The sequence below is a fragment of the Hemibagrus wyckioides genome, linkage group LG02, assembly GCF_019097595.1.
Source record: "Hemibagrus wyckioides isolate EC202008001 linkage group LG02, SWU_Hwy_1.0, whole genome shotgun sequence".
NCBI classification, from domain to species: domain Eukaryota; kingdom Metazoa; phylum Chordata; class Actinopteri; order Siluriformes; family Bagridae; genus Hemibagrus; species Hemibagrus wyckioides.
This window is the reverse complement of record NC_080711.1, coordinates 19,223,928-19,233,636: the sequence shown is the minus strand read 5'-3', so window position 1 is coordinate 19,233,636 and position 9,709 is coordinate 19,223,928. Positions and strand designations below refer to the sequence as shown.

General features: G+C 41.1%; 1 protein-coding gene across 2 annotated transcripts in view; it reads left to right on the top strand.

Annotated features, from left to right (window-relative positions):
- The first annotated feature begins 316 nt into the window (after positions 1–316).
- Positions 317–9,709, top strand: part of rab28 (RAB28, member RAS oncogene family) — a 33,419-nt gene continuing 24,026 nt past the window's right edge. Inside the window, exons 1-2 of one of the 2 annotated variants that reach the window (XM_058376902.1) lie at positions 317–553; positions 9,123–9,219. In XM_058376902.1, the coding sequence (XP_058232885.1) occupies positions 479–553; positions 9,123–9,219 (172 nt within the window). In that variant the 5' untranslated portion in view covers positions 317–478. The remainder of the gene's footprint in view (positions 554–9,122; positions 9,220–9,709) is intronic. The other variant, XM_058376892.1, reaches the window with a different exon arrangement.

Below are 9,709 nucleotides of genomic sequence, written 5' to 3'. Positions count from 1 at the left end.
TTTCTATAAAACTGGAGGTTTGTCGCAGAAGCTGCTCGGAAGCACGCGCACACTCCATTCCATCATCCTAGGCTCCAACAGGATCCGTGGTTTCCTTGGCAACGAGGAAGCGTCATGGTGGACGCATCCATTTCTCTCCCGCGGGTGGGAACACGAATAAAAGAGCCTGGAACTCATCGAGGGTATGTTTGGAAACAACTGCACATAAGTTCTGTCAATTAAGATATATGTAAATCATGTATATCTTTCACTTGTACACACCTACAGTACGCAAATTCTGTTATAAGTTGTCCGAATATTGCAATGGTTTGCACCCAATGGTTGGTTCCAGTCTCTGGCTGTTTGAGTCAACATGGCGGCCCGTTGCTTAGTACAAATTGTTATAAGATTCTAACCTTAATTAAACAAGCGTCTTACTGATTTATTGTTTATCGTACACACTTGTTTGCATACTTTATATATTTACACACCGATAAACATGTCGGATTCGGAGGAAGAGAGTCAGGAGCGGCAGCTGAAGATGGTGTTAATCGGAGACGGAGCTTCAGGAAAGGTGAGGAGGGATTTAAAGCAGCTTTGGTTGGAATGCTAAGTGCTAATAGAGCCTAAGCTAATCTACGTGCTTTATTATATTCATGTGCAGTTATAGATGATCGACTGTGGAGATGAAGATGGGAAATCTTTGATTAGGTTAGCTTGATAAATACTGAAATAGATGGTCTACTCTACATGCTGCACCGTGTCCCGTTATTTATCTAGAAAAACGCATATTTTAGCAATATGAGCCACAAACTGTTGAATTTCAGATCACTTTATTTGCCAGATGTATAGAAGTACACTAAAATGTAACATATCACATCAGTAGAAATGCATATAGTGTGCAAACAAGCAACAGAGTGTAAATATACAGATAGATAGATAGATAGATAGATAGATAGATAGACAGACAGACAGACAGACAGACAGATAGATAGATAGATAGATAGACAGACAGATAGATAGTTAGATAGATAGATCAAATACATTGTCCACATAAAACACTATTAGGTAAAGGGAAGGGTCTGATGAACACAATAAAGTTGTAAAACTAGCTGGTCAGTTGATCTATAGAAATTAATAAGAATAATGAAAAACGATCATATCTCTAAAAAAAAAAAAAGCTTTTACTTCATTACACATGTACATGGTCACTGGTGACTGTAGATGTTTATGGTTATTTCATCAAAGTCTGGCCACATTTTTTTTTGACTTATTCAATACCAATAATGTATTTCTATTTGGTCAAACCCTTAATGTCTATATGTCTCAGTCAGAACATGGCTCAGGTGTGCAGTGACTTCAGCAGCTGCCTCAAATATTGTAGTATCTTTTCCAGTATCTATATTCTGTGCAATAGACTGAGTGGAGAACATACAAGCCAGGATGAAAGCTGTTAAGTTGACTACAAAGCAATCGTAGCTGTCATTATATGAGCTTTAAGCTACACTAACTTATTTGCCGTCAGCATAATAAATATTGATCATTTGGCGCTGGGTTAAGCTTGGCATGCTGAGTAGGATATTTAGCCAGGTTTTTAAACTCAATTTGTTTATGTGGACAAATTTTCAAAATGGGGAGTCAATCTCTACAGGGAAGCTGGATGGGAGCCTAGTGTGGTCACAAACGAGGAACGATAAACGAGTCTGGGCATCAATGATCCTGTGGTGTGGGAGGGTAAACAAACGTGGGCGCAGATGATGAGTGTGGGCACAAATGATTTGTCGAAGTGAAAGGGTAAATCCGTCAGTCTGAGCCTTTCCAATCTCCAGTTACACTCCATAAGCCTTCCGGAATGATCTGAGGCCTCGATATATTTTCATATGTGAAGTTTGATATTCAGCTGAAAAATTTTACGAGTTTGTGTAGTAAAGGATTATCAGTAAAGTAACTGAACAAAATTATGAAACGTCCAGTGACACAGCTAGGAGCAGATGGTGAAAAATGGCGAAACTCTTAACATGAACAGTAGAGAGAAGACTTCATTTTTTAAGATCTAAACCATAAATACTAGTTAGTCAAGTCAAGAAGAAGAAGTCAATAAGCCTTTATTGTCAACCATATATAGCTGACACAGTACAACGTTTCTCCAGGACCCTGGTGCTACATAAACATGCAACAGAAACAACAATACAGAGCTAGGACAGAAGTTTGTCCTAGCCACATAAAGTGCAAAGTGTGCAACTAGGTGCAAACAGAGCAAAGACAGGAGATTATTATAGATGATATGGTTCCTATCTGTACAAATAAAATAGTTACTAATAAGATTGCATTGATTTCCTCAATATGTGGATTGAAATATTGATCATCACTACCTAGTACGCTTAAAAAGCAACACAAACTGGATTTTTTTTCATCCATGTATCACGTTTTTATCATCCTCTTTAGTTACACATGGATACATATATATATATATATATATATATATATATATATATATATATATATATATATATATATATATATATATATATATATATATATATATATATATATATAAGCAAAAAACTTTGATAATGTAATGTAGCTATTGCTAGAGTAAAATTTAGACTGGATTTTACCTTTTATAAAATGTCCAGTTGAAAAAAAAAGCCCAAATGTACATATAGGTAAGGATTCAGTTAAATCCTGTGGGGGAAAAAGGTTTAGTTCTTTTTTTTTTTATCAAATATAACGATCTTCCAGTAATGTTTCTATCAGATCGTGAAGAAAACACGTCATGTTCGCCTTGCTTTCTAATCAGTGATAGTATAGTCTGAGTAAATTAGTATAGTCACTTTATTAAGTAGCGTATCTGTGTAATAGCTTATCTAAGCAGCCATGTTGATTTGATGTCACTCCATGTCACTCCGGGGAAGCAACTTGTAGTTAAAATTTCAGTTTGAAAGGGTGTTTTTGATGCTTTTTACGTGTCGTAGGTGAGGAAGGTGCAACTTTGCTTTAAACCATGGGTATAGCAGATCTGTGAATTTTTACAGCTTTGTATAGTGATCCTATGCGAATTTATCATTATCATAATTCCTACTGAGGTCTGTACTTAACCGAAACATTACTTAAAAAAATCTTATCCCATCTGAATGAATGTGTATATGAATGTATGTCTATTTGAAATGTATATCAACTTGTTCATTTCAAGTTTGAACATTTTGCTTACCTCTAAAACTCTTACAATTTATCATTTTGTCTAGCAAGAAACTTAACAGACTACATATAACTTAAAAAAAATATTCCTAAGCACACACACATACACACATACACACACACACACACACATACATGATCTTGCCCAGAGTCTTTCGAAGTGTATCAGTAGCAGACATGATAAGTGATGAGTGGATTACAGGACTGAACGCTATTTTTAACAAAGATAGGCAGTGTTTTAATTTATCTGTCGTTCTAAACCTGTTAATGTTCCCTTCAGTTTTAGTCTCTCTCTCTTTCCTCACTCACTCTCTCCCTCTCTCTCTCGCTCTGTGTGTGTGTGTGAGACCAGACCGGACCGGAAAAGTATACTAAATCCCTGTCAGGAATGGACTAGGTACATGAAAGCACTATGAATTATTGAATTATACTAGTCTAAGGTAGATGTGTTTCTCCCGTAATTGTTCACTTTTCCAAATACAGAAATATAAAAACAACATTTAGACTGGTCAGGAATTTTACTTTAAGCAAAATTTTTAGTCAAAAGGTTTTTTTTGTTGCTTTTTCTTCCCCAAAACACTAGTTTCAAAGTTATTGGCACATGTACAATTATTTCTTACCGAAGCCAGATGTAGTGATTAACAAGGTTGGCGAACACTTGCAGAAGGATCTTGGACGACTTCTCTTCGAACAGCCTATGCATCATATTGTTGAAAAATCCAACGCATGGCCAAGTCCTTAAACTCCTGCCCCAGGCAGCCAGGTTTTGAGCTAGCGGGTTTCATGATGCCGCTAATCCTCTCAAGAGCCATCAATTAAAAAAAAAAAAGCATCATTGATGCAACGTCATATTTAACATTATCTAACTGGGAAAATTCCTTGTGTATAGTATAGTTTTTTGTTGAACATTGCAATGTTGGTGCTTTGTTCCTTTATTTAGGGGGCAGAGGTGGCTCAAGTGGTTAAAGCTCTGGGTTGTTGATCGGAGGACCGGGCCCCAGCACCACCAAGCTCCTCTGTTGGGCAACTGAGCAAGACCCTTAACCCTCTCTGCTCCAGGGGTGCTGTAAACATAGCTGCCCCTGTGCTCTGACCCCAACTTCCTCAGCTGGGATATGCGAAAAAAAAAATTCCACTGTGCTCTAATGTATGTATGGCCATAATAAAGGCTTCATGCCCTCAGTTTAAGGGGAAACAAGAAATGGTCAACAATGTAATTTCAAGAGATCAGACACACATTCGTGGAGGAATTTCAAGTATCTTGGCTACCTGCCACCTCTGGAGGTACGAGTAGAACCATGTCACACGGAGATAACCTGAAAAATCACACAATTTGTGTAACCAGAGCTCAGGATATGGTAGGTTTAATTATCCTGATTATCCTGACATTTCTCAATCAAACTGTATTCATTAATAAGTATTTTTCATTTAGAAGCAGCGAGAGGCATTTGGGGAATTTTTTAAGAAAAGTGCCCTGGTTGAAAAGTTTCATCCAGTGTATGTTAATTCATAGTGGTAATGTTTTATTGTTCTTGCCTCCTGGTGGTCCAGCGGCAGGATCCCGTGCTCTCATTGGCACGACCCGGGTTCGAATGACCAGGCAGGGAGCTTACCTAGCCACTGACGAGTTAGCTCTCAGTGCCGGTCACAAGCCAGGATTGAATGGGAGGGTTGCGTCAGGAAGGGCATCCGGCGTAAAACCTGTGCCAAAATCAAAACATGCAGACCAAATGATCCGCTGTGGCAACCCCAAAACCGGAACAGCCGAAAGAACAACAACAACAATAACGTTTTTATTTTTGTTCTGTAGAAGTGTAGAAATTGCGAAAGACATTCTTTCAGCAGCAGAGTCCAAATCTTTGACAAATAGTGTAGTTTTTCCCCTATTATTTAAGTGGAAAACTTTTGTCTGGCGAAGGGTGCCAATAATCCTGGACTTGGCTGTAAATATGGCAATGGATGCATGGTTAAAGATAGATGGATGTATAGAGAGGAGAGAAAGAGCATGCAGGGAGCAAGCAAGAAAGATGGATCGATGGGGAGACAGACAGATGGATGGATGGATAGATAGATAGATAGATAGATAGATAGATAGATAGATAGATAGATAGATAGATAGATAGATAGATAGATAGATAGATAGATAGATAGATAGATAGATAGATAGATAGATAGTGAAGTGAAAGTAAAAACCTGGCGGAAAAAAGAGGAAATATTCCCAAAACACGCTTAAGGGCAGTAATGGAGTATTTCTGCTACATTACATTGAGGTACAGCTCATCTCGGCACACAGCGATCCTCACACATAACCCACTTTTGTTGAGTGTTGTGGTTCAGCTGAGGATTGTGTTACTGCAGCGTAACTGCTCTGTGTGAACACACCACCATGCCAAACCTCTGAGCTGCAGTGTGTGTGTGTGTGTGGTTATCAATAACCATGTGTAGGCTTCTTAGTATGAGTCAACGCTACTTTCCCAGCTTTGGAGAAATGGAACTTTGCCAAGCACACACACGTACACACACACACACACACACACAAAGGGTTGTGTGGTGGTTTAGTGTATACCGATTTATAGTGTCTTTTGGGCTTGGTTGTTCATTTGTGGTGTTTCAAGGCAGAGAGTGGGAGTTGTGTGTGGTGGGTTGCCTTGTTGGATGGCATTACAAATAATGCAGTAGTGGTTTTTTTTAATACTGGTACCCATTAAAACGTAATTATACCCTGTAACGTTTTAGTTAAGCTTGCAATAAATTGCTCGGTTATCCTTGCTGAACATAAAAATCATCAGTAGTTCTGCCTCTGTAACATATCTCTGATTCAGCTTTGCCTTTGCGCCCACAGAAATTTGGACAAATCCCGCCGACTTTCACACACACTGTCCCATCCGATCCCATACAAAGTTTGACCAGTCCTGTGCACTCCAACACATCCCCCTTAACCAATCGTTTTTGGTCAGTCGGAAAGTTTGACTAATCCCACCTGCTCCTGCAGACACTCTTGACCCATCTGGTTTGCTCCTGCTTAAAGTTTGACCAGTCCCACACACACACCCCCAGACACGTTTCAGTCATGATCCCAATGCCTCCTCATCCCATTTGCTCAGAATGTTTAACTAATCTGAACCACTCCCAAAGAAAGTTTGACCAGCCCAGCCTTTTCTTGTAGAATGTTTGAACAGCCCTGTCAGAAGGGTTAACCAATCCCATTAGTTCTTGCAGAATGTTTGACCACCTGCTCCTGCAGGCACTCTTGACCCATCCTCTCTGCTTAAAGTTTGACCACTCCCACCAACATCTTACCCACAACCTGCAGAATGTCTGACCAATCCTGGCCAATCCCAAAGGAAATTTGGCCAATCCTGCCTACTTCTGTGGAAAGTTTGACCAATCCTACTCCTAGTGGCCCTGCAGAAGATTTTACCAATCCTATCTGCTCGCTCAGAAATTTTGACCAATTTCATGTTCTACTGCAGAATATTTGACTAATCTCGGCAACTCCCAAAAGAAGTTTGACCAAACATGCCTTCTCTTGTAGAAGTTTTGACCAATCTCACCCATTCCCACATGCACTCTTGACCAATTGCTTCTGCTCACACAGAAAAGTTTGACCAATCCTACCCACTCCCACACACACTCTTGACCAGTCCTACCAACTCCCACACACACTCTTGACCAGTCCCACCCAGGCCCACACAATTTTGACCAATCCCATCCAGGCCCACACACTCTTGACCAATCCCACCCACTCCAACACACACTCTTGACCAATCCCATCCATTTCCAAACACACTCCCACACACAAACCTGACCAATCCCACCCAGGCCCACACACTCTTGACCAATCCCATTCACTCCTACACACACTCTTCACCAATCCCACCCACACACTCTTGACCAATCCCACCCATTCCCACACACACACTCCCACACACACACTTGACTGATCCCACTCACTCCTACACACACTCTCACACACACTCTTGACCAAACCCACCCCTTTCCCACACACACTCCCACACACTTTTGACCAATCCCATTCACTCCTACACACACTCTTGACCAATCCCACCCACCCACTCCCACACACTCTTGACCAATTCCACCCACCCACTCCTACACACACTCTTGACTAATCCCACCCACCCACTCCCACACACTCTTGACCAATCCCACCCATTCCCACACACACACTCCTACACACACACTTGACCGATCCCACCCACTCCTACACACACTGTCACACACACTCTTGACCAATCCCACCCCTTTCCCGCACACACTCCCACACACTCTTGACCAATCCCATTCACTCCTACACACACTCTTGACCAATAACATCCACCCACTCCTACACACACTCTTCACCAATCCCACCCATTCCCACACACACTCCCACACACATATTTGACCAATCCCACACACTCCTACACACACTCTCACACACACACTTGACCAATCCTACCCAGGCCCACACACTCTTGACCAATTCCACCCACCCACTCTCACACACTCTAGACCAATCCCACCTACTCCCACACACACTCTTGACCACTCCCACCCACACACCTGACCAACTCCACCCAGGCCTTGACCAATCCTACCCATTCCCTCAGAAAGCCTGACCAGTCCCTCCCATTCTCTCAGATGTTCTTGTCCCATCTCTGACCAGTCAGTAAGGTTTTGGCCACAGGAAAGACTTCAGGACAGAAGACTGCACTTTCCTGTTTCTCAGTAAAACGACAAGCTGCATTTTGTTGCCTTAGTTAATCAATCTCTCTCCCTCTCTCTCTCTCTCTCTCTCTCTCTCTCTCCCTCTCTCCCTCTCTCTCTCTAAATATGAATCAATTCATCATCTGGAAAATAAAATCGAGCAGTTCAGGAAGTGAGCACAAACCTGACGACTGACAACATACTGACCATAAGATTGTGTGTGTGTGTGTTTCTTCACATTGAAAGTGTGTGTGTTCAGGACAGCACAGCAGATGCCTAGCTCAAAAAAGTAACAAGAGTGAAAAATAAACATGGCGGTAGATGAAAATGTGTGTGTGTGTGTGGCCTTTAATGTTCCAGAGAATATTTATCAGTATTAGATATAAATTATGTGTGTGTGTATGTGTGTGTGTGTGTGTGTGTGTGTGTAGTTGGACTGATGAGAGAAATGAAGTTGGAGTCACTCTGTCATCAGTCAGAATGGATGCTGGCACATGTACACTGCTCTTTGCCTTTTCCCACACACACACACACACACACACACACACACACACACACACACACACAGAGCCTACACTCCTCTACACTGTCTGTGTTTTTGAGTGAGTGGTACGTTGAGTTATGTGGTGTGTGTCGGGCGTGCACACTCACTCACAGCTGTACCCCTAATAGGCTCTGATGTTCGGCATTAAGGAGCTGTCAATCAAAAGTGATGTCATACTCGGATTCTAACCACACTACACACACACACACACACACACACACACACATTGACACACACTTAGCGTGGGAAGGCCTGCGTCAGTTTTTTTTTTTTTTTTTTTTTTTTTTTTTATTTAGCTCACTGGCAGAAGAACCAAAGTGACCAGAGTGACCGAGTGTTCCAACAGCAACATGGACAGCCGTGTGTGTTTTAAAGAGCGCGTTTTAAAGTGTGTGTTTTCGTTGGCGTCAGCTAGGCTTCAAGGAGGATTTGTTTGCTCACGATGTCCTTTTAGGTTTCACAGAGCTGAAGACAGAATAATAGAAAAACAGGATTTTTGTAAACTGGTATATTATAAAATAATATTTGAAATAAGAAGTGAGACTTTGTAACAGGATAAAATGTGGAGATTGTACACACTCTGAAATGAAATAAAATGTAGACTCACTGCCTGCCTGCCTGTCTGTCTGTCTGTCTGTCTGTCTGTCTCTCTCTCTCTCTCTCTCTCTCTCTCTCTCTCTCTCTCTCTCAGACGTCACTCGCCACTCGTTTCGCGCAGGAAGCTTTTGGGAAGCAGTACAAACAGACGATAGGGCTTGATTTCTTCCTCAAGAGAATCACACTACCAGGTGAGACACACACACACACACACATGCTAAGGTTTCACTGTCAGCACCGAGGGAGGTGAAAGTGAAGTTAACGCAGCTCACAGTCATTAACACGTCTCTCTAAACCTGCACACGCACATTGCAAGTGTATTACATCGGGTGAACACAAGTGCACTCACTAAGCATCCTGCCCGATTCGCCAGGGTCGTGTCCCATTTTACACATTTATTAGGTGGCATTAAGCTTTACAAATATTCCACAGACTTTAAACTGTGTGTGGTTCAACGTTTTTTTTTTTCCTTTTTCCTTTTTACTTCCCAGTGTAAAGCATTAAGTGCATAAGGGGTGCCATGTTAATAAGGTATTATTTTTAGAATTAATAATAAAAATTTATTTAATTTATGATTTTGCAGCTGTAATATGCATGCCTGAAAAATCTCCAAACAATAGGGCAAATTAACCCTTGTTTAGCAAATTAAAAAAAAAAATAAATAAATAAAAATTTAAATGA